Raw genomic sequence first — 26053 nt, 5'->3', positions numbered from 1 at the left:
ATAATAATAGTAATAATGATATTATTGTTCTTGGTAAAATTGGAAAAAAATATTGTAATAAGCAAACTGTGTGTATATATATATATATACACATATATGTTGTATGTGTAAGTATTGAAGTATTAGGTTTGATATAAAAATTGGTTATAATAGGTTATAAAAATTGGTTATAAAAAAATTATCCGTCTATGGTAGCAAACCGATATTAGTGTGAATTAAATATACAGTAGCAGGAGAAGTCGGATTCTATGTCCGCCGACCATGTCGGCATCAACTCATTGCGTGATAGCGACCACGACGATGGTGCTTATGATGATGATGATAATGTTGATGATGAGAGAACGATATGGATCCGGAAGTGATCTGTCATATGATCCGTGACGTCATGACTAAACCATACACGAAATGCATTGTGGCCCGGATGTAAGATGGCGGCTGCTGTTTTCTATGTGAAATCTATGTAGATGACTGTGAATGAAGAAAGCGTCATAATTTAGCAACCTGTGCTGCCAGCTGCACTTACCTGACGCCAGTTTTAATGGTAATGCATGCAAGGAAACTTCCAAGACTCAATGATGGGTACAATATTGTTTATAATTTCCTCTCAATTCAATTGTTTCTTCTCTCCTAATCCGCCATCTTTGTTGTCAAAACGTTTTTTTCCCCCAAAAATGCGTCCATTTCCGCAGTCTGCTGTAAAAACAAAAAAAACAAAAACTTAGAAAAGACTTCTTTATAATAATTCTTTTAATAATATTTTTTCTTCTTATTTCTTTTCTTTTAGGTATGGTGATAAAAAGGAAACCCATCTGTATCAGGTAAATTAATGTCTGTCTCGTCTGTGTGTGTATATATATATATATTATATATATATATATATATATATGTATATATATAATATATATGTTATATATATGCTGTTACTGCCTTTATCCTTATTATACGCTTTTGTATTATAAGATATATATACTCGCACATTTATATGTACATATATGTGTGTGTGTATATATATACATACATACACGCACATATATATGTATCCTAAATTATACACGTATTTATGTGTATATATATATATGCATAAATATCTATCTATATACATGTATGTATATATATGCGTATATGTATGCATATCAGTATTTTACCTATGTGTACATACACGCACATATATATTTATTCATATATAAACATAACGTATAATATGTATATATATATTTATATATATATAGCTATACGCATTCATATCTATATATAATATGGACACAAACTGTCAAGCCTACACATGGGTTTGCTCCCTCGTCAGTTCCTGACAAAATACTTTGTGGTTTAGAACAGAGGGATCGACTATAATAATGTTCTGTAGATTACAGCTCACCGTCTTGCCTAGGTTTGGAGTTCATGAAATGATAACTCCAAGTTCGGTTTAGTTGTCAATGATATATATTTCAACTATTTAATAATATGAATAAGTAGTGGGGAAAAATGGCCGGTGCTGTGATCTTTTGTTGTCGTTTTTAGAAAGCTTTTTCTTAAAAGCTTTTTACTGAAGAATGCAGCAGACTGATCCCTCACTACGTGGCCGCTCTCTCATGATATATGTCTGTCTATAATAGTCATCATATCTCTTACTTTTTGCCAGCTTGCCTCGCCTCTTTTTTCTTTGCTCGCTTTTTTTTTTAAATCTCCCCTCCCATCAGTGTCCCGCTTTACTGTGTTCCCCCCCTTTTTTTTTTAGTTTGTTTAATCAGTCAATCTCTATTTTATTGCATTTGATTTTAATTTTTTAAAAAATGTAACAAATGTTCTTCCGTTTGATTGAATAAATCCTCCGTTTGTCTGTTTTAATTTATGATCATTTATATTTTGAGTAAAAATTGAAAAAAATATTTTATATATACCTAACTATAATGAAATTAGTAATAATTTGTTTTCTTTTCCTGAATTTTTAATTAATAAAATATGTATAATGATCAGACGGCATAAAAATCCATTTCGATTATTCTTAAAGTGTTTTAAATTTATACTATGCATGTTATTAAATAGTTTAAATAACGGCGAAAAAAATATCTGTATATACTTAATGCTTTATCCTGAAGTGAATCTATCAATATATATGTAATTTAAGTCCGGCTCCTGTTATCGCTGTATTACCGGTCTATGTAGACTACTGGGACATGCCGATATCTCATTTAAAAAAGCTATCAGAAGTAGTCGTCTTTATTGATGGAAGGTCTGGGACCCCTCCCCTTTATATCGTTACTACGTCTCTCTTTTATTCGATCGAGTATACTATATATAATATATATGTATAATCTCTGCATAGATTTTTTTAGTCATATTCTAATGCTATTCAAACCTTGTCTAATCTATTCAAATTATACACCATAATAATTCTGCAGATCCTATTCAGTAGGATGTATATATTCCCGGTTTTTGTCTCTATACAAACGCAATTAAAATCTAAGAATAACTTCGATACCCCAATTCTTATCATCCACTATGGATGGATGGGTACCATTTTAAACTGTATCTCTTTCTGTAGAAGCTCTCATAACAGCCATTTAAGCAGTTTTTTTTTACGTTCTTAAAATAAAAATTCATTTGGTTATATATAAAAAACCTGTTTGGAATGTATTTAAAAATAAATTTCTTAAATGTATCTTAATTTGAATTAACAAATATTCTACATACTTTGGTGTGGTGCCTTTGTGTTTTGACAGAAGAAAAATTTAAGCTTATTATATATGTAATTGCGTTAGTGTGTATGCATTCTGTATGTGTCAAATCATTTCATGCATGTATGTGCATTGATGTTTGAAATTTTGGTTTTTGTGGGGGAAGTAGTAAGGTGCAAAGCTTATATCTTTATTAAAGAGCTAACACCCGTTTATGTCACGTGTGTATTTATCGATGCTACCATCTATCTCAGGTGCATTTACATGCATACATGTCTGTCTGTGTTGCTAATATAGTCCCATGTGTGTATAAGCAAACACACACACCTCAGAAGCTATAGTGCAGAAATAGAGGTATTTACATGAAAATCATTCTCATATTCTAAATAACAGTGCATGTTTTTACTTGTGTTAGAATAAGTGTATGTTATGTACTCAAATAGCTGATGGATGATCTATACACATATATATAAAGATAAATATATGTGTATGTGTGTATGTATATATATATATATATACTCACATATCACTGCATAAGTTGGAAGAATAAGGATAAAACATACTAAATTTAGTATTTACTTAAAAAATACAAGGAATAACTAGATGGCATTTTAGTTACTGGGATAAGAATATGTAAATATCCTGTGAATTAATATAGGATTTATAGAGAACAGGCATGTGTGTGTATATTGTGATTTAATTGGTAAATATATTAATGTAGTTATGAAATAAACTTACATAGAATTTTATTGTAATGCAAATGATTATTATTACTGTTAGGTGTTATATTTATATGTGTATAATTGTAGTAATGCAACAGGATTAGAATTCATTTTAGTATTTTTCAAAAATTTATTTCAGTATATGTTAAAACAATATTTAAAAGTTGAATTTGTCAAACAGATTTTGCCTTATTTGAAAATTATAATGGGTGTGTCACATTTTCATGTTCTAGATTTAAATTGTCATGCCAATGAATTTGACATGTTGAATTTTTTGTAATTTATACATTGTATGTTGCTGACCATTTTAATTTAGAAGTACTTGGTAATATATAATACACCATAAATTTATATTTTTCTGAAGAATCATATGACGAAGTCAGTAATATCAGACCTCTGATAAAGGGGTGAATGGTTTGTATTGTCTTATTTTGTTGCCGCTTTTTGTCCTAAGAAATTTAACTCTCAAATGGCCCATGTCAACAAACTAGGTATCATGCCTCTATTTGTAAATAAGAGTCTTATTAATTGATGAATATTTGTTTAGTATACTGGTTTCACATCCTTGGAAAGTTATAAACATGGACTGAATTGTCACTCTGACTTATGTAGATTGATTCCATTATCATCATCGTTATACGTTGGTTTTCCAAACTAGTGTAGTCTAGATGGTCATCACAGTCCATTTTGGTCCTTATATGGATTTACTACCTTCATAAAGGGGGTCAGAGGGACAATGTCTTCCTTGTAAGTTTCAGTTTTTGGTTTTAGTTCTAGAACTAGATGTTCTTCTGTAACCGACTTCTTTACATTGTGTATTGGGTGTATTATATCAGAGAGGTTGTCATGTCCTTGACAAGCCAAAATGTCTTCTTGACCCTATGTTGTCTGCTCAGTTGCTAACATTGCCAAGTTTGCAATTTTTGGTGTTGAACCAATACTTTTTTTGACCACACCTGCTCATCTGTAGAATAGGATATAGTCGAGGGTGATAAATTACCACCCACCCATTAGTGCAGGACTATTTGGCCTATTAGCATGAAGAATACTACATTTAACTGTCTGGTGGGATGGTGGTGGTGGTGGGGGCAAAAGTGAGAGCTTTAACCACCGTTTATTCTGCAATCCTTTTGATTGCAGATGATATAAGGGATTGTATTTAAGAAATGCATTCAATTTTCTGTTTCCAGGAACAGATTATTGCTATGAAATATTCAAGGGTGATGCTTGCCATCAAAATATTTGGTTTACCATTTTCAGAAAAAATACTTGTAAGACATGTTTATTGTGAAACTCTTTCTATCAGGAACATGAGTAGCCTCTGGTAACTCTGAAAAAGAATACACTGTGATAAGCATTAATCTGATACCATTAACAAGAGAATAATACATAGGTATATGAGGTCAGGTTTCCATTATTTTGGGCCATAAATGAAACTTGTTCTTTAGAAAAGATTTTGTCTTTGTAAATTTTGGACATCTGTAGTCCTTGATATATGAAAGCCAAGCTACTATGCTCAGGTAATTGCATTTAATAGTGTTAACTGTGGACATTGTCATGAACACTTTGATTTGCTTCTTGGACCCTTGAGGCAGGACAAATTATTGTAAAGAATGCTATATTCTAGAGTTAATCTATGTTTGACATCTTATAAGGTCTTTCAGTATCAGAACAGTTACTTCTGATATTTTTAATTCTAAAAATGATTTTGCCTAATCAGATCATGCAGGCTATCACAGTGCAACACATTAATTCCTCTCCAGTGTCTGTAACTATTATTATCCAAGTTAGTATCCTACAATTGCACTCAAAAATGTAACTGAGAACATGTCGGTGTAGAGGAATTAAATTTTTCTCGCATGTAATATAAAAATCAAATGCTGTCAGCTGTATAGTACACCTCAGTATCTTTGAAAGTGTAACCTGTGAGTGGTCTTGCATTATTTAAGATAAGAGAGGTCCATGATTAATATGTAAGCAGAAATTTCCTACCAGTTAAAAATGAAGAGTAGTTTGTGGTCCACTCAATTGTTAAAGCCTTTTCTCTCAATATTTGAATAATTAGGTGCAGTAGTGATAACTTTGATAAAAAAAAAATATAACTGAGTAGTTATCCACAGACAAATTCCTGTTACAGACTACTCAGTAGCATTTGCTGTAAATGTGATGTCTTTATTAACATCAAACGTCCTCACATCAAGATCTCAGCAAGAGCCCTTTTTAAATTATTGAATAGCTTTTACTGAACATTTTGTCCAACCAAATTCAACTTGTTTGCACAATTTCACAAAAGGTTCGACCGTTTCAGAATATTTTATCGAATGTCATCCATAAAAAAATTAACTAATACAAAAACAGATTCAAATTCTTTCTTACTAGAAACTAGAGAAACCTAATAGCTTCTTGATCAACTGTCATTATGGAGAAACAGCTTCCTTTGAAATGTAATGTCCTACAAGTGATATCTTGTGAATGGCATATTCTTCTCATTTAATGATTGTGACTGTCTTTCATCCATCCACATCAGATTTCTTTCATGGTAGTTGTCTGAAAACTTTTCATAATAGAGTATTTATGTTGCCACTCAAGGTATTTTCTAGTATACATGGAAAAATAGACTTTGTATTTTTATGCATTAACATATTGCTGTCCATCTCTGGGTTGTATGCACCTTGGTGATGTAATTTTGCGAAAGATTCCATCCCAAGTAATGCCTGAGAGTTCATTGGATCTTGTGATTAACACTGCCTTGTAGTCACCACTAGAATAGGTAATACCTAGCTGCTATTTTCAAGTGAACCATCCTCTGATATACCTTGTTCAACCATTACAATTACTATTGGGAAAATATAAATTAGTTTACCAGTTACAAAATATAAAGGTTGTTCATTTTCTTTCAATTTAGTACTGGCTTCATAGCATGCAGCCATAAAACAGTCTTAGAAAACTTGTCCAACTTATGTCACCATATAAAAGTGGAGGGTGATGGTGATTAATATTGGCCCTTTTTTTTTTTTTCAGCATATCTGTATCTTTGTCAGGCTTGATGGTTAATTAATCTTCTGTCAATGTTTAGTATATTAGTTCTAACAAGACTAGTACTTTTATCACAGTCTCTGACTACTCGTTTAAATCGAATTTCTGTCTCTAGAGTACCTTAAAAAGGCTTCACTGTTCAGTTAAACTGGCAAAAGCATAAGTAACTTTTGACAAGTTAGAATTGTCCAATGAGTATCCAAAAGTTTTTGAAATTAGGGTAACCTCACTGCTGGGATTGATTTGCATACCCTAACTGACATTCAGTTTTAATTTTAGGTAAGGTAGTTCTTTTCTTGCCTTATAGTATACACTTATTTCTGTGTCAGGTCTTTCATCATTAATTTATGAAGTTCAGCATATTCTACATTTTTAAAAAAAGAATTAATAGTTGAAAGTGGTTCTTTTTGTCAAACAATTTCTCTAGCTTTCCAATTGTATGGCATTTATTTTTAATAAACATAACTGTAAAATTTTGAGAAAATATTTTCATCATATACATGCACATCAGCTATTTTAGGCTTTATTTCATGAGAAATGTCATTTCCTGCTCTGAAATTCATGTGTGCATCAAGTGATGTATTTACAAACTACATCTTTGATCTAAAGCAAGGAGTTTTCAAACCATGGTACACAAGAAAAAATATGGAGGTACATGAGATAGTACAATACTGGAATTCTCAAGTAATCACTACCAACTAAACACAAATTGTGTATCTAGAAAATGTGTAGTCTTTTGCTGTTCCCATCCACTTGTTATGAAAGGTTTTCAACATAGTTTATAACCAAAAACAAATTCCTTACAGGTTGTCAATTACAGAATATGTGAGGGTGTCTGCAATTTAATCATTAGAAAGTGTCAAGTGGATCCTTCTTAGTAAAAATATAAGATAAAATTAAATGAAATTGATTTCTTTCAGAAGTATAGGGTCAGAAATTTTGAGATTTTGATTATATTGATCTCAGTACTTGATTACTGCTTTTATTTATCCTGGAAGGAAGAAAGGCAAAGTTGACTATAGTGGAATTTGAACTTTTTATATCGTCTGTTCTGTGATATTGAACCATTTTACATTATATTTTTCGCATAGAGTACACCAACACTGCTGGACATGATGAAGGGGTATGTTGGAATAAAAATTCTGAGAACCACTGATCTAAAGAATATCAGATATATGCTTTCAATGAGTCGCATTTATATTAGTTAATCTTTGATACTCTAGTCACCTTGATCAACCTTATCAAGCTCACAATACTGAGACCCATTGCCAAGATGATGCAAGAATTTTGCTATAGGCTCAAACTACTTTTGATGTGATATAAAACAAAATTGGTTTGCCAATGACCAACATTTTATACTTTAAATTATCCATTATATATAGTCTCATTTACCTCATTGAAATATGTCTTCTAGTTGCTTTAAGTGAATCATTGTCATCTATAGTATAGTTTCACTGCTAGCCTTTTATAAAAATCATTCATGATCTCCTTTGGGCTATAACATTCATCATTATCTTTCAATATCTTTGTTCTTAATGTGGCAGCAAATTATGCTTCAACAATGTCAGTCTCAGTCAGCACTAATTTGGACCCTACTGGCAACACCATTTGTTAGGAAGAGAACAATTCACAAGGATATATCAATAGTTTTGACAAGGAATACCAAAAATCTCTCGACCGCTGCAGATTAAAGGGAACTTTGACAACTACCAACAGTCTTAATAGGGGAGAAGATTATTCATACCAGTTTCATGTTACTCAATGCTTTTTTTCTGCTAGAATTAATTTGTAATCATTTAGTTTGATGTACTTGCATAGCGAGTGACTTGATCTGAGATCGTGTCCTGGAACGAAAACAATTGCAGCGTGGAAGGTGTTTATAAGCCATTTAAGAAACACAAAACCGTTCGATTCACTTCAACATTTAAATTTAATTTGTTAAAATATTTTGTTGCTCTGAGACCGCGACCTGTTCACTGACAAAGCTTCGTGCTGCATCTCTTGTCTAAGCTTTGTCAGTGAACAGGTCGCGGTCTCAAAACGACGAAAATATTTTGACAAATTAAATTTAAATGTTGAAGTGAATCTAACGGTTTTGTGTGTTTCTTAAATGGCTTATAAACATCTTCCACGCTGCAATCATTTAGTTTGAGCAGTGAGGAATTAGATTGAAAGAAGTCATAAATTTAATGTATTAATTTGTTTGTACACATTGATTGGTTGAGATAGTTGACATTTCTCACTTGTAATTACCTTATTCTGATGTAACAAAGATGATGCTTAGCTCTTTAAAGCTTTGCACTTATTCTGACATTAAAAATAAATGCTCAATCCTTGAAAACTTTGCAGGGATTTTATTGATGTTACTTGTAGAAATGTGTGACTGAAAGAGAGTCAGAAAATTTGTCATCACCACCATCATTTAATATCCACTTTCCATGCTGGCATAGGTTGGGTGGTTTGACATGGAGTTGCCCACACTCCAATTGTTTGTTATGGCATGGTTTCTATAGCTGGATACCCTTCCTAATGCCAACCACTTAAATTTGTTGGGTGTCTTTTACATGCCACCAGCACATAAACTGTAATACAAGATAAGTTTTTGTTTAAATATAAATTTAAGACTTTATGTACCTCAAGATCAGTCAATACAGAGTCTATACATTTCCTCCTCAAACACAATGAGAATTAGCTGTAAATACAACTGTTTCTACAAATCAACTTTGTTTCCTTATTTAAAATGTAATTGTTATTCTATATCTCTGTGAACATGCTATATTCTGCACAATTTTCACCTTTCTCCTAGGTTCTTAATTTGTCGACCATGTGTCCAGCTTGGTTTTAATAATTTTTCTGTATATTTTGAGAATTTTTTTTAGAGAGATGCCTGTTAGGTAAGGTAATTTAGTCAGTTGGTGGTCTTAATTTTGTGTGGTTATTTATCAGTATTATTTCCAGATTTCCATGGTAAAATATAACTTAGATTTTATTTTTGTGTCTCTTATTAGAGTTTATTTTATGTGAATCCATTTATGCCAGTTTGATTATTATGTCTTGCAATAAAGTAATAATTGATATTAAAGTCTACACACACATATCAGTTGGTGTTAAAAAAATTATTTGGTTTGTGATTTTTAGACTAACTGATTGTATAGTTACTGTAATTTCATATTCTTCCATTATTTCATAATTTCATTTGTCAAATGAAGAATCCTTCACACAGTTCCATCTAATTTAACTTGAATTATTTATAAAATCATAACCAAAGTAGCTAGTGCTAAAATCTATATGAGATGCAATTAGTAACCCTACTGAAAAGTAATGGCTGTTACCACCTCAAAGTGGTTTTCCATAAAGAACAATATTACTATTTTTATTCCCTGGAGGACAGACACCTCCTGGGGTTAAAAAGAGTAGAAACATTGTTCTTTACGGAACAACCACATTGAGGTGGTAACAGCCATTACTTATAAAGTCATAGTTATTCATTAGTTGGAGTTATATTTAATGAGAAATTTATATTTTTAAAAACCTTGTTGGAAATGTACTTTAATAATGAGTGGTTATGGTATAATTACTTTTACTTTTGATTGAGAAATGGGTGCTACTATTTTGTAAATCTTTTATGGTATATCTGAATGAAAGTGCTTATTAGGTCAAGCAAAAAATAATTTTTTAATGAGTAGAGCTCTGATTTTTCTTATCGGTGTATCATTATGTAATTTCAAGGTTATTGGAAAAGAAATATATAATTTCAAGTCAGATTCTGATTGGAATTGTTTGTCTACAATTCCTTCAGTAAAAATTTCACTTGGTAATATTTAATTTTTCTTTTTATTTCATGTTGAAACTAAATTTAACTTTTTAATACCAACCTGGCCCAAACTGCCTGGCTCTGCAATATAATGTTCCTGTTTTAAAGTGATTTAAATTAAAATATTTAATGTTAATTTGTTCCAGGCTTCAGCTTAATAATGACAGTTATTTTACTAAATTCTTCATTATTTTCTATATTAATTGAAACAAAGACTATTTCCACAAAAATTTGGTAACAAAAGGGTTAAAATAAATACTTTATATTTAGTTTGCAACATTGTGATATTCTGAATCAGCACTTCAAAAAGTGGGTGGCACCATTCCCTGGAGGAAAGGCAGTGAAAAATTTTATAAAGTATCAAGTACAACGGGGACTGTAGAATAGTGAAGAGGAGGAGAATAGAGGCATCTGTAAAGTTTTTTATAGTCTTTGTCACCAATTTGAATATTGAAAGAAAATTTTAAATGTAATATCATAAACTGCTTATTAATCACAACAATAATAATACCATCATTAATGATGACAGACAAATAATTAGATAAACAAAATTGAATATATATATATATTTACCACTTCTACATGGAAATTATTAGTGATGAATTTAAAAGACATTGACAGAATTTACAGGTACTTCCATACCTGCATTAAAGATGGTCACTGTATCTGTAAGATTAGGTAACATTCTGATTGTGTGTGCTCGAGTATGCATAGATACCTGCTTGAGTGTATTTTAATCTTAATGTGCCTATGTATATATATATATATATATATATATATATATAATATACACACGCACACACAGATAGGTCTCTGCTCTCACATAAACAATCAACATGTGTGTATAAACAAAAAATATATAACTATAACTGGTAGCTTATATGGGTACATACTTGTGTATATACATAAATTAAGCACAAAGAATGCATACTTTAGCATGTGACCCCAGAGCCTTGTGCTAAAGGTTGTATCAATAACTAAGGTCGAAGAACTGATGCCTTAAAGCAAGAAGTATTTATAGTAAGGTGGTATTAAGTATTTAGCCATATCAAGATAGTACCTGGAACTCAACTACTAGTCTGATATAGTATGGTCATTAAAAAGGAGGATGGAGGACATTTAATTGTTGCAAGGGGACATTGAAAATGTGCTGGTAAAAGAAAATGATACAGATACAGAAAATACAATTGCACTGATACAGAAAATACAATTATAAATCTGAATGAACTGGTAGTTATGCATGGTATATAGGAGGCATAAAGAATAAGAGCCTGGGTTTGGCAAAAGTTACATGCTAAAGATTTGGTCAGTAACTAAGATTAAATGGTGATGCATCAAACATTTGTTTATAGATGAGAGGTGCTATGATAAGCAGTCACTTACATCAAGATACTACCTGGAAACATTTCTCTTGTATAAGGGGCAGTAGTTGAAAAGCTTGAGAAGTAGTTCTAAATGTATCTATATCTTACAATTTGATTGGAGTTTTGTTACTAAGATGTTAGAACATGGAAGATATAAAAATGAAGAAAAAATGCATATATTACTGGGGGAAGAGGAGACAGTTTAAGAAAGCTGAGATCCTCTATGCTCCAAGTGAGATGTCAGGGTTCATTTTCTTGGCCATAGTTGATATAAGATGCTGTTTCTCATAATCTTTTTGTAAGGGTTGGAGCAAGAGGGATAATTGGCTCATTGGGTAAAAGGGAGAAATACATGACTTGGTTCAATAAATATAATGTTCACTATTTTTTCGTTATTTAAAACAAGATGTTATCCTCAAGAGAAATATTTCATATTTGGAGAAATAAAAGTAGTTTTCTAGGGAGAATAACTAACCAGTGCAGCCAGGTAGGTATTTTAGAAAAAATACAACAAACAAAATTTTGTGAATGACATGTGCCTAAAAGCACTGATAATATTGTTTTGTAGTAATTATATTTGGAAAGTATAGGACTGAAATACAAAAAGAATTGAAAACAATTTAAAAAAAAATTTCTGTAATTAATTTTGGATAAGATTAGCACTGATTTGTAATCAGTTAGGTATTACTATAGATTTGTAAAATTCAATAATTAAAATTATCCTCACTTGAAGTTTAAAAACATGTACAGTTAAATTTATCTTAATGCACCTAAACTTATATTATCTTTTTTTTAACTTGAGAAATGTAGGTGAATGAAAACTAAATTTTGAAGTATCTGCAAATATGTTTGTGTATGTATCATCATCGTTTTAACATCTATTTATCAATGCATTGTATGGGTTTGATGAGAATATGTCAAGGTAGAGTTTTTTTATGGGTGGATGCCCTTTATGTTACCAACCTCCACTTGTTTCCAAGTGAGATAATCTGTTTTTTGAATAACAAACAACCTGGACATGTTTACAGGGAGATCATGCAATATGTCGAAAAGTCTGGACATGCTTTGGCAGTGGACTGCAAGTAAACAAGTGTAGTCAGTGGTGCCATTCTTTACAACTTTGTGTAAAGACACGAGAAATATGAACTCATGCACACACATATGCGTATCTATGTACATACATGTTGGGCTTTGAGTTTCCATCTGCCAAATCCATTCACAGGGCTTTGGCTGACCTGTGGTTACAGTTGAAGTTACATGCCAAAGATGCCATGCAGTAGGACTGAACTTGAAACCGCATGGTTAGGAAACAATCTTCACTACACAGCTATGTCCCTACCTGTGTGTGTGTAAAAAGAGTAAGTTTGAATTTATTTACATAACCTCCATCCATTGTAAAACTGGGTTATATTTCAAATCTGCTTTTTTTTTTAAGTGTTACATATATTTTATTAACACGTTTAATGTTTTAATAATTATGTCACCTTGCCTATGACCTTCATTATATTAAAAAAAAAATGTTCTCTGTGTTTAAAATATAAAAAATAATTTCTCTTCGGGTCAGTAGTTTTGTATGTATGTGTGTGTTTACTTTCATATAGAATAGCTTATGGTTGTAAGGTTATTACTGAATAATTTGATTTTGAAGGGAATTTTCCCCTTCTGTTATAGATAAATTTTAACTGAAATTTTGTAAGGTAATCAGGTTTAAAATTTCATAAAATATTTAGCATTTCATTACTTTCCTACACAAAAGCTTTGTAAATTTTATATTATAGCGACTATTTCATTGTATTTCTGATGCAAGATAAGGGAACATCTAGCTCAGTTGGAAAATAATACATTATGGGACCCTTTTCATAAATCATTATTTAAGTTTTCTTACTGATATATATGCTTTGCCAATATGTATTGGTGAAAAGACCGAGACCTCTGCAGATATACTGTGATTGAGAAGACCTGGCAAGTAAAGTGAGATCACAGCCGTAGCCTGCACCAGTGTCAACATAATCAGCCCATTTGGAAAGTACCTTTGAATTGTCAGACAACATTCCGTGTTTGAGGAGACCTATTGAGTCAAGTAAAATCAAATCATAATCAAATGGAAATTGTAGTTGTGGCCAATTACAGTGCCACCTGACTGACTCCCATGCTGGTGGCACGCAATAAGCACCATGCATATGTGGGTCGTTGCTAGTGTCACCTGACTGGCTCCTTGTATCAGTGGCACATAAAAAGCACCATCTGAATGTGGTAGATGCCAGCCTCCCCACCTCGACTGGCTCCTGTGCCAGTAGTATGTAAAAAACACCATCCAAAAGTGGCCGATGCCAGTGCCACCTGACTTGATCTCATGCCAGTGGCATGTAAAAAGCATCCACTACACTTTCGGTGTGGTTGGTGTTAGGAAGGGCATCTAACTGTAGAAACACAGCCAGATCAAATTGGAGCCTGGTGCAACCTCCTGGCTTGCCAGTCCCCAGTCAAACCATCCAACCCATGCCAGCATGGAAAACAGACGTTAAACAATGTTGGTTAAAGATATATGCATACATATGTGTGTGTGAATTATATAGGCATTAGCAAGGGCAACCAGCGAAGAAACTGTGCCAAAGCAGATGCTGCAGTGTGATGCAGTCCTTGGACCTATCAGATTATAAAAATGTTTAGCCCATGCTGACATGAAACATGGATGCTAGTTGATGATGATGATTATGTATGTATATACACATACAATTCAGACATGGTTGTATGGTTAAGAAGTTCACTTTGCAATCATGTGGTTTGAAGTTCAATCCCACTGCACAGCTCCTTGGGCAAGTGTTGCTACTCTAGCCCCTGGTGGACTAAAACCCTGTGAGTGGATTTGGTCAATGGAAGCTAAAAGGATCTTGTATGTATTTATATGTGTGTGGGCGTGAGTATATCTCCTTGTTTGGACAGTGTATGCTCACTAAACAAATGCCATCATCATACAAGTGGTAGTGTTTGTTTGCAGCCTTCCTTGAAAATCTATCTAGTTATTGAGCTGTTTATGTTTGAAGGATTAGAGGAATGGATAAGAGTTGGTGATAGGAAGAATATCTAGCTGTTGAAACTCTGCTTCAGTGAATTGCATCTAACTCATGCAAGTATGGAAAAGTGGACATTAGAATTATGATATATACACACAGGCACATACACATTTAAAAAAAAATTCTTTAGTTAGAGGACTCATTTTAGCTTTGTAGTGGTTGGTGACACTGTTTGGGTATGACACATTTACTATTAGGTTATTTGTATGAGTGATTAATGTATGTTCCAAATTGCTGACCATTTTCACTCCTAGTACCTATCCCTGATGATGCTTTAATTGCTATTACTACAATAGCTGGTCTCTCTGAGGCTAGCTATTGAATCCCTTTCTCTCATATGCAACTTCTCAACATTTCCAAGATTTTTTTGCATCAGTGAGGACAAGTGTGCCAGATTCATTCTTTATACACTGCTCTTGGATCTAACTTTCAACATGTTTCCATGCTCAACATACTTTATATTCAGCTTCTTCATTTGATGTGGTTCTTTTTTCTCTCCCCACTTATTAGGACTGTCTTTTTGTGTTTAGGATTAATCTACTCAACCATTCCATCACCATATCACCTGTCTGCATGATGCTTGTTCTATCCATTATCTGATCCGATGATTACAATTGGTTGTTTTGTAAAAACTTCCAATTATCTTGTATGTTCTAAGTCTTGCATATCAACCAGAACTTCTTTGGAGCAATATCTGGTTGAGGAATCTTTCAGCTTCCATATCTTGTCTACATCTGATCCTGAGTTTGTTGATCACTAGTTAATGTTGAGTTGTCTGTTTTTTGCAAGGGAAGTTTATAGTGTTCACTACTAGTTGCATATTCTGTTTCCTGGTTACTAAAGTTTATCTTGTGTGTTTGCCTAATTGGTAGGTAGGTGATCAGATGACTGACTTCTCTTTCCTGGTTAGGTCATTTACATTACAGAACTTATATATGATACATACTTGGAAAGATTAGAAGAAAGGATGTAATAGAGAGCGTTGACCAAGTAGCTAGAACAGAAGCTGGATACAAGGTATACTTAGAAGAGAAACAGAAAGTAAGGAATTAATTGTGAAGAGTGCAGGATTGAAAAATAGTGTCCTCGGGACATTGTAGGGAGAAATGTTTTTAAAATGATCGTAGCACATTTTTTCTCACTGATACTGAAAATAAAGAGGCCTAAAGGGGCCTAGAAGTTGGTGAATTTGTCACTCTTATATCACTTGTGATAAACCCACTTGCAGCATTTTCAAAACTAAACCAGATCTCTTTTTAGCACTAGAATATCAGCAGTGGACTGTTTAGCAATATTGTCAAAGGCCTTATATATATAAACATATGCTAGGTATAGGAGCATACTATAAGCTAAGTGCTTCAATCCTGAAATCCTCGTGTAGGGAACTCTTTACTTTCTTTTTTCTTTTAGCTAAGTATGTCTTGTATCTAGCTGTTTGGTAATGCTCTCTGCTATATTCTTTTGTCAAGTCTTTCTAAGTGTGTATCATACTTCTAATATAAGATACTGATAAATGAGGTAAAATTCACTGAGAGAGGGGCGTATTCTTAGTGGACCCAACAGAAGGATCAACTATCAGGTTGATTGCTGAATGGTAGATAGAATGATTAAGAATATGAGGTAGAGAAGGTAGCTGGACTTCCAGGTTTAGTTGCAGAAATGCAGAAAATATTGGGCAGGGTTAGTTCATGTACTCATCACATGCATAGTTAATCATCTTATAGTCACTAAGGTAACAGTGTCCTCATTAACTGTTACAAGAGTAAAAATGAATTAGGGAGAGGAAATTATGAAGGCATTAAGTTGATTGATCAGGTTATGAAAGTTTCTTTTAGTCATAGCACAACTGATTAGGAACAAAATTAGTTTAGAATAAATGCAGTTCAACTTTGTTCAGGAAAAGGTATTATTGGTACTGTCAGCAGGAGACAACTGTAGGTAAAGTACTTAACTTGTAGTATGCTCCAATACCCAGCATATGTTTACTTATGGAAGGCCTTTTGACAATCATCATCATCTAACGTCCAGTTTCCATACTGGCGTGGGTTGGATGATCTGATGGGAGCTGGCAAGCCAGAGGGCTGTATTAGGCTCCAGTTGTTTGTTTTGCTATGATTTCTACAGCTGTATGTACTTCCTAATGCCAGGGTTGTCACAAGTTGTAGAGGAGTTGTAAGTTGCTCCAACTTTGAGGTTTCAAGTATTTTGTTGTTTATGAAAGGGGAAGATGTACTTTCAGTGTTTGCATATGTATAGCAATTTGCTTGTTTTGAAATCAGTCAACTATTTGGCAATGTAACAATTTCATGGAACAATTTTTGACAATCATCATTTAATGTCCGTTGTCCATGCTGGCATGGGTTGGATGGCTGGAAGGCTGTGCCAGGCTCCACTCTGATTTGGCACAGTTTTCTACAGCTGGATGCCTTTCTTAACGCCAACCACTCTGAGAGTGTAATGGATGTTTCTACGTGCCACTGGCACGGGTGCAATTTGCATGACACCGATATCTGCGATTTTGCTTGGCTTGATGGGTCTTCTTCTCAAACACGATATAATGCCAAACGTCTTGGTCATTGTCTCCATAAGGCCCAAAACTCCACTTTGTCCCATGGGGCCAGATATTCTATAGAAATTATAGCCAGCACTGATTTTTATTATGTTTTGTATATGAAACGTCAGATATAAACAGTGAGATTGAAGTTAAAAAATGAGTTATGGGTGTACATACTATATTTCAGGGGTTTCCGCCCCTTCTTCAGCACCCATCTATCCCATTAATCATCCTCAAACACATTGCTTAAATAGCCTCAATATTATAGCCTTGTAAAGTCATTGAATAAGTGCACGTGTGGCAAGAAGCTTGCTTACTAGCCACATGATTCTGGGTTCAGTCTCACTGTGTGGAACCGTGGACAAGTGGATTTGGTAGATTGAAACTGGAAGAAGCCTGTTATATATATATATATATATATATATATATATATACACACACACATATACACACATATATATATACATATGACTATATATATATATATATATACATATGAAATATATATATGTGTGTGTGTGTGTGTTTATCCCCCCCGCCATCGCTTGACAACCGATGCTGTTGTGTTTATGTCCCCGTAACTTAGCTCAGCAAAAAACAGTGATAGAATAAGTATTAGGCTTACAAAGAATGTCCTGGGGTCAATTTCTTTGACTAACACTCTTTAAGGCAGTACTTCAGCATGGCCAATAGAATAAAAAGATACCAATTTACATATTAAACGCATTCCTAGGAGCTGGTATGTTTGATATACTTTATAGTATATTATGGTTGCATTATGATTACAGATCATGAGTATTTACATACCAGCTTCCAGGAATACATTTGATATGTAAGTTGGTATCGCCAATAAATTTACACTACTGTATACAGTGGCTATTTAAGCAATGTGTTTGAGGATGATTAATGGGTTAGATGGGTGCTGATGAAGGGCTGAAAACCCCCCGAAATATGACATATAAATGCATTAGCATTTTTCATCTTCGATCTCATTGCTTGTTTACATCTGATGTCTCGTATATGAAATGTAGTAGCAAAAATCAGTGCTAGCTATAATTTCTATAGCATTTCCATAGAAATAACCGTAACAAATAAAGTGCACTGCTAATGCAGTAGAATGTGTTATTATAAAAACATTTAATATACTTTATAGTATATCATAGTTCATAACGAAATACAATGTAACTACAAATCATTAATGTAAATAATAATTTGAGACAGAATGTAATTGTACTTCGATTAATTAGGGAAAAAAGAATTGGTTTTTGAAACTTGAAAATTAGAATCATCATCATCATTGTTTAACATCTGCTTTCCATGTTAGCATGGGTTGGATGGTTTGACTGAAGACTGGCTAACTGGGAGGCTGCACCAGGCTCCAATCTGATTTAGCAAGGTTTCTACTGCTGGATGCCCTTCCTAATGCCAACCATTCTGAGAGTGTAGTGTGTGCTTTTATGTGCCACCAGCACGAGAGCCAATAAGTATACGATATGGTCAAGAGATGTGTGATTTTAGGAAAACTTGGTTAAAAGTTTCAATATAGAAAAATAAAGAGTTCTTTAAATCTATGCATTAAAGGAAATATACATGTTGAAGCCTCAGAATGGTGTTCAGTATTATTGTCTAGATAATTTATTCAGATAAAGTCTTTATCAGAGAAATGAACTTGCAGACTATTATCACAGCAAAATAGGAGACAAAATTTTTATTATTTCTAGCAATTAGTAACATACTTTTGTTATTTTATGCCAAGTAATTTCAAATTAAAACAGTGATGAAAAGATTTTTTCTTTGTGTGTGTGTGTGTGTGTGTGTGTGTGTGTGTGTGTGTGTGTGTACACATACTAGAAAAAAAAATTCCCATATAAGGTTACTAACATTTTCATAAAAGATTTCATAACATTTTTTAATAAAATAATTTTTTTTAAAGATCACCTTTACGCTTCAAAAACTATTAAGTAATTCTCATATTTCAAATATATATATATATATATTTATTTATGTATTTGTCTCTCTAATTGTCTTTGCTTTTCATAACAACATTAAATCATCACAAATAAGATCTTGCTTTGTAAATGATATACAATAATCCCTCGCCATATCACAGTTCACCTATTGCAGTTTATTATTTAAGCTTACTTTGATTCCTCTGTGGTGTAGTTTTGCATTTATAATAAAATAAATGTATACAAATTATAAAAATAATAAAAAAATATACAGTACTGTTTCTATTTGGTGGATTTTCACCTATCATGGGGGGTGGTTTTGAGGGATTACTATAATTATTGATGATCAAAGGCACAAAATGTTCCAGATTACAAAGCTGTGTGCTAGTGCAGATGTCATGGGAAAAGTTTGTATGGAATGATAGTTGCACACTTGCCCTCACAGGTAGCTAAATGAAAGGGCCTGAAAATGTTATTACGAGAGGGTACTCTGAGGGGAATGCATGGAAGAGACTACCTCAAAGCAAACTGAATAGACATCAGCTATTGAAGTTGAGAACTATATGTTTGGTGGCATGATTAAAGATTTAAGGCAGGGAAAGTAGCTGAAGATACATAGTAAAATACAACACATGCTAGCAACATGCATAATTAATAATGTAGTATAACCAACAACTACAAAACAAAAGAATGAAGCCACCATAAAAGCATCAGATTGATGGACCAAGTTGTGAAAGTAAGAAAAATGGTTATTGTATAACTGATGAGGAATTAGCAAAGATGGGATGCAATTTAGGTTTGTACTGAGATGGATACTACTGGTATTCTTTCTCAATTTCTCTAAGAAGACTGCTCCATTGTCATTTGTGTTGTGGCCATACTTAGAATGCAGAAAAGAAGTAGGCATGCACTTCGTAACATAAACTATGGGTGCTTCAGCTGTGAAGTGGAATTACAAGCAGGCTGACAGAGAAGAAAGCTGTGTAGTTGCACGGGAATAGTTATCTGTGGGAGCATCTGTGAAATATATTCTTTGAAATGCTTGGAAGTTTCAGGAGGAATAATTTATAGCTTCTGTTACCCATGTGATCTAATTAGCAGTATTCCAAAATCATGGTAGCCAGAGTAAGAATGGAGTGGAAAAGGTTGAGAATTTATTGCATCTGCTAGTAACAAAGGAATTATCTCTCCGGGTGAAGGGCATATTGTATGATGCTTGTGTGATGTTGAATAGTAGCAAAACATGGACATTGAATGTGGAGGATGTATGAAGGCTGGAAAGAAATGATAAGAGCATACTCTACTGGACAATAGTATGTACAAATAAGTTGATAGAAAAGCTAAATATAAGAGGAATAAGATGCATTGTGCAAGAGAGAAGGCTGTGCTGTTATGCACATGAGGTATAAAGAAATGCCAAGTGATCCAAATGGAAAGAAGCTGCAGAAGAGAAGAAATGGTGAGTGCTGATCTCAAGAGGCTGGACTTCATGAAGGAAATGACAAAGGACAGCAACAAGTGACATAACACTACTGGAGAAAACCATTTGTCCCTTGCAAGCATGGAAAAATGGGTGTGATAATTGTAATTGTTTTTATAAGGGTGGTTGATTGGCAGAACTGTACTGAGTTCAAATCTCCATTGTGGTTGAAGTATTTTTTGACCATAAAAAGAAAATCCAACTTTTACAGTGTAATTTTGCTGAAGAGTAGCCACTATGAGGAGTTTGGATTACTAGTTCTTGCATTATGTGTAGAGATAAAGGGGTTGGGATCTTTTGTGTATTGCCTGTTATTTGGTGGTATTGAATAAACTATTTTCCACAATGTCTTTATTGCAACATATTTAGAAAGGGTTATTAATAGATGTTTATGTCCAATGATAGCTTTTGATGATTTGAAGGACTTTAGGGAGCATGTCAACATAAGAGTGTGTGGTTGTTGATTCAAGAGAACTCATTATGATGGCATGAGCTGTCTAATGGGCTTTTTGGAACCTATACTGTTGGTTATCAATCATGATCATTTTTGTAAGAGCAAAAGTAAATAGGGTTCAAAGAGCCATTCTCTTTGAAAATGAGGGTATGTGTGTATATTGTATAGAGAAGAGTATGAAAGAGCTTAGCAAGGATTGGCACTATTTTACGATGATGTTTGATGTATTCTGTATTAACTTGTGCTTAGTGTTGAACAAGGAACAATGAGACCTTTGTCTCCTTTGACATTTATAAACGTCTTGAAAAGAGCAGTTTGGCAATAGGATGCCCCATAAGATTTATAAGCATGAACATTAGAAACAAGTGTCTGAGTTAGCTTAGGAAATGATGGGGAAGCAGATGAAGCAAAGCTGGATGGAGGAACGGAGAAAATCTCCTTGATACAGCATGATATTTTGTACATTTTGCACTCTTGATAGTCCTTTCACTAGCTGGTAAGTGAAACTACTTTAATTATGTAATATTTATAAAAACTCAGTAATTCACTAACAGTAAACACTCCAGTACTTTAATCAATTGGTTTATGTGGCTTTCACTGTTAACATAAACAGATGTTTGACAATCTGCTTTAAGATAAATTTGGCGAAACTCCATTGACTTCATCATAACATATTTAGCAACAAATCAGTTTAGAGTTTTCATTTATTTAAAAATCTTAGTATTCATTTTGAGTATTAAAAATATTTTTTCGTTAAGGGAGAGTAGTATTAAAATATTGAAATTGTCAGCACTGACTTATTTGAAAATTAGTTGACAACCAATCAGGCTATAAATTTTTATCTTATCAACAAGGTTGAAGCCTCAGGACAGTCCCATTCGTATGAGAAGTCCTTAGACAAATTTCAAATTTTTTATTGGAAATTTTTGCTGCTACCCAGATTTAAATTTTTGAAAATTAGGTGTATTACCACTTAAATTTATTTCATGTGTAATAATTTTTGGCACTTCTATACAAAATAGTCCTTATTGATTTACTTGTATTGAATACTTGTTCTTTCAATATTTTCATTTCTCTTGTTTATAAATCATTGAAGAGAGTAGCATTCAAGTAAGACTGATATTGTGGTACTAGACATATCCCTGAGTTCCAGCTGGATGTGTTGCCAACTGTTCCATGTCTTTGCACTTGTTTGAGCCTTCTGTGCTGCAGCCAATTTAAAATGTTACATGCACATGTTCCTTGGTTATTTGCACTTTGTATCTTTTTATGTATTTTTTCTTAAGGCTATTTTAATCTAATATTGCTGTTGTATATAAAAGATTTTTTATTTGGCCAGGCAGCTAATTGTCACACCAGTGATTTTTCACTCATTGTTTTCCTATATCAGTGACAACAGATTTTGTCTATGCTGCTGGATAATTTTCATCTATTGATATATATGTTTTTAAATGCAGTATGTCCATAAGCGATATCATCTCTGGATGAATACCATAGTTAATTTGCCTTTTTGTGATGTAGTTGGTTTAAGTATGATATACAGATGTTTATTTTATTAGTCTAATACTGTTTCTGTTGTATATAATGAAACAATTTTGGGAATTCAAACCCATCCCGAGCACTTTCATTGTTTCATTTATAAGTAAATATAGAATTCATTCCAACAAATTAAAATAGGCTGCTCTGCTTTACATAAATCATATCACCCAGTTATAAAGGTGCTTTCTACACATTACTATTCCTTTAGCTGCGTTCAAGCTGTGACCAGTGTATTGTGGTTTGGTAAATGTTCTTATTTTGCTGCTGTAATTATAAATACCAATATTTTCTAAAGGATTTTTTCCAGCTTATTGCTTTCTTAGAAATATTACAGGTTTAAGATCATGGAGAGGGTCATAGCCCAACTAATTAGGGAGAGAGTCAGTTTGGATGAGATGCAGTTTGGTTTTGTGCAAGGGAAAAGCACCACTGATGCTATATTTCTGGTTAGACAGCTGCAGGAGAAATACCTAGCCAAAGATAAGCCCCTGTACCTGGCTTCTGTTGACATGGAGAAAGCCTTTGACAGAATCCTCCGATCCCTTATCTGGTGGTCAATGAGGAAACTAGGGATAGATGAATGGTTAGTGAGAGCCATGCAAGCCATGTACAGGGACGCTGTCAGGAAGGTGAGGGTTGGCAACGAGTACAGTGAAGAATTTCGGGTAGAGGTAGGGGTCCACCAAGGTTCAGTCCCTCATCCCCCTTCTATTTATCATAGTCCTCCAGGCAATAACAGAGGAATTCAAGACAGGATGCCCCTGGGAGCTCCTTTATGCTGATGACCTTGCTCTAATTGTTGAGTCACTAACAGAACTAGAGAAGTTTCAAGTGTGGAAACAAGGATTAGAGTCGAAGGGCCTTAGAATGAACTAGCTAAAACCAAAGTCCTAACGAGTAGGAAGGCAGGCAAACCACAAATCTCTTCAGGTAGATGGCCCTGCTCGATCTGTAGAAAAGGCGTAGGTAGAAACTCTATAAGATGTACCCAGTGTAAGTTATGGACACATAAGGTGCAGCAATATTGAAGGAAAGCTAACTGGGAGGATAGTTTTTGTATGTGGTAGATGCTTGGGAGCTATAAATAACACTGAAAATGTGCAGAGAACAACTTCCGCCACATTCCAGGGAGAAAAAGTAGTAGTAGCTGATAGCTTCCATTACCTAGGTGACCAAGTCAGTAGCGGGGGAGGGTGCGCTGAAAGTGTAGCTGCTAGAATAAGAATAGCCTGGGCTAAGTTCAGAGAGCTCTTACCTCTGCTGGTGACAAAGGGCCTCTCGCTCAGAGTAAAAGGTAGACTGTACGGTGCATGTGTACGAACAGCCATGCTACATGGCAGTGAAACATGGGCCATGACTGCTGAGGACATGCGTAAACTGGCAAGGAATGAAGCCAGCATGCTCTGATGGATGTATAATGTCAGTGTGTTAGTGCCCTGAGAGAATGGTTGGATCTAAGAAGCATCAGATGTGGTGTGCAAGAGAGACAACTGCGCTGGTATGGTCATGTGGCGAGAATGGATGTGGATAGCTGTGTGAAAAAGTGCCACACCCTAGCAGTTGAGGGAACCTGTTGAAGAGGTAGACCCATGAAGACCTGGGACGAGGTGGTGAAGCATGACCTTCAAACATTGGGCCTCACCGAGGCAATGACTAGTGACCGGGACCTCAGGAAATATGCTGTGCTTCAGAAGACTCGGCAAGTGTGACCATAACCTTGTGGCCTATGCTAGGGGTGTAACCAGTCCACTTATGCATGCTTTTTCTTCATTGGACACTAAACTCTGCTTGCAAAGACCAGTTGAGGCAAGTGAAATCAAAGTTGGTGACGGGCATCTGTTGCTAGTGGAGCACTAAGAGTACCATACGAATGAGATCGTTGCCAGAGCAACAAGCTGGCCTTCGTGCTGATGGTACGTTAAACACACCATTCGAGTGTGATCATTACCATGTCGCCTTACTAGCACTTGTGCTGGTGGCATGTGAAACATTCGATCGAGGTCGTCGCCAGTGCTGCTGGACTGGCTCCTGTGCAGGTGGCACATAAAAAGCACCATTTGGGCATGGTCGTTGCCAGTACCACCAAACTGGCCCTCGTGCCAGTGGCATGTAAAAGCACCCACTACACTCTCGGAGTGGTTGGCATTAGGAAGGGCATCCAGCTGTAGAAACTGCCAGATCAGATTGGAGTCTGGTTCGCCAGGCCTCAGTCAAATCATCCAACCCATGCTAGCATGGAAAGCAGACGTTAAATGATGATGATCTTCAAAAATTGTGAGTAGATGAATGAATCAGTAAGCTGTTGGACAAAACATCTTGTGGTAATTGGTTGTCTTGCCCAGGTCTGCATTGCTTTCCATCCTTCTAATGTCAATAAAATATGTACATCATTGTTTTAATGTTCACTTTTCTATGCTCGCATAGCTCAGATTGAATTTATTGAGTTAGATTTTCTTTAGCCAGATGCCCTTCTTGTCGCCAACCTTCACCTGTTTCCAAGCAAAAAATTTCCTTTCTATAGCCAGACATATTTACACAGAAGATTGGCAACAACACTGCTTATTTGATGATGGAACTTGTTTGCAACTATTGTGCTATGTCAAGATGTAGAAGCACACAATCGCACACACATACACATATGATGGGCTTCTTTCAGTTCCCATCTGCCAAATCCACTCAGGTCTTTGGTTGGTCCAAGGTAATTATAGAAGACACTTGCCCAAGGTACCATACAGTAGGGACTGAACTTGAAACCATATGGTCTGGAAGGAAACTTCTTAGCCACACAGCCATACTAGGCCAGTCCATAAAATATTTGATGGAGTCTTTAAAATTGACTATACCTTATTCCAGCATGAGCACTGTCCAGTGTCTGAAACTAGTATAGTTTTGTATTTTTCAATGTCATCATGAGTTAATAAGTGGTATATTTCTCGTGTCTAAGTTTGTGTTTAGTTGGCCTTGACAAGAAAAGCTGCCAGTTTTATTCTACATTCCCCTTAGCTGTGAATTGTTCAAATTATCTTCATTCTTGCACACAGGTTACCAAAATAATTGTCAGAATATAAGGATTTGATAATAGGTAGTACATGTTTACAAAAAGAATTTATTGATTATAGTTATATATTTTTTGAAGATTATAAAGTTCCTTATAAAATGTATTTTTGAAGGTGTTATTAATAGGGTTTTCTCAGTAATTTATTAAAGCCTCATCTACCTATAATTATCTTATACCATTTACTAATTCCACTCTTAGATCAAAGCAAGAGTAGTTTATCTAAATTTCTATAAATTTCATGTACGTTATCAATGATTTTCATTTTCTCCCTCTTTTTTCCTCAAAGTACATTAGTCTCAGTACTTACAAGAACTATTTCATATTTTTTAATCAT

The 26053-nt window shown here is 34.2% G+C and overlaps 1 protein-coding gene across 5 annotated transcripts in view; it reads left to right on the top strand.

Annotated features, from left to right (window-relative positions):
• Positions 1-437: 437 nt before the first annotated feature.
• Positions 438-26053, top strand: part of LOC115215089 (WW domain-containing adapter protein with coiled-coil) — a 111280-nt gene continuing 85664 nt past the window's right edge. For all 5 annotated transcript variants that reach the window (XM_029784253.2, XM_029784251.2, XM_029784249.2 and 2 more), the window contains exons 1-2: positions 438-579; positions 785-818. In XM_029784253.2, the coding sequence (XP_029640113.1) occupies positions 539-579; positions 785-818 (75 nt within the window). In that variant the 5' untranslated portion in view covers positions 438-538. The remainder of the gene's footprint in view (positions 580-784; positions 819-26053) is intronic.

This window comes from Octopus sinensis, linkage group LG8 (genome assembly GCF_006345805.1).
Source record: "Octopus sinensis linkage group LG8, ASM634580v1, whole genome shotgun sequence".
NCBI classification, from domain to species: domain Eukaryota; kingdom Metazoa; phylum Mollusca; class Cephalopoda; order Octopoda; family Octopodidae; genus Octopus; species Octopus sinensis.
Note: the sequence above shows the minus strand (reverse complement) of the source record. Positions and strands in the feature narration are given on the sequence as shown.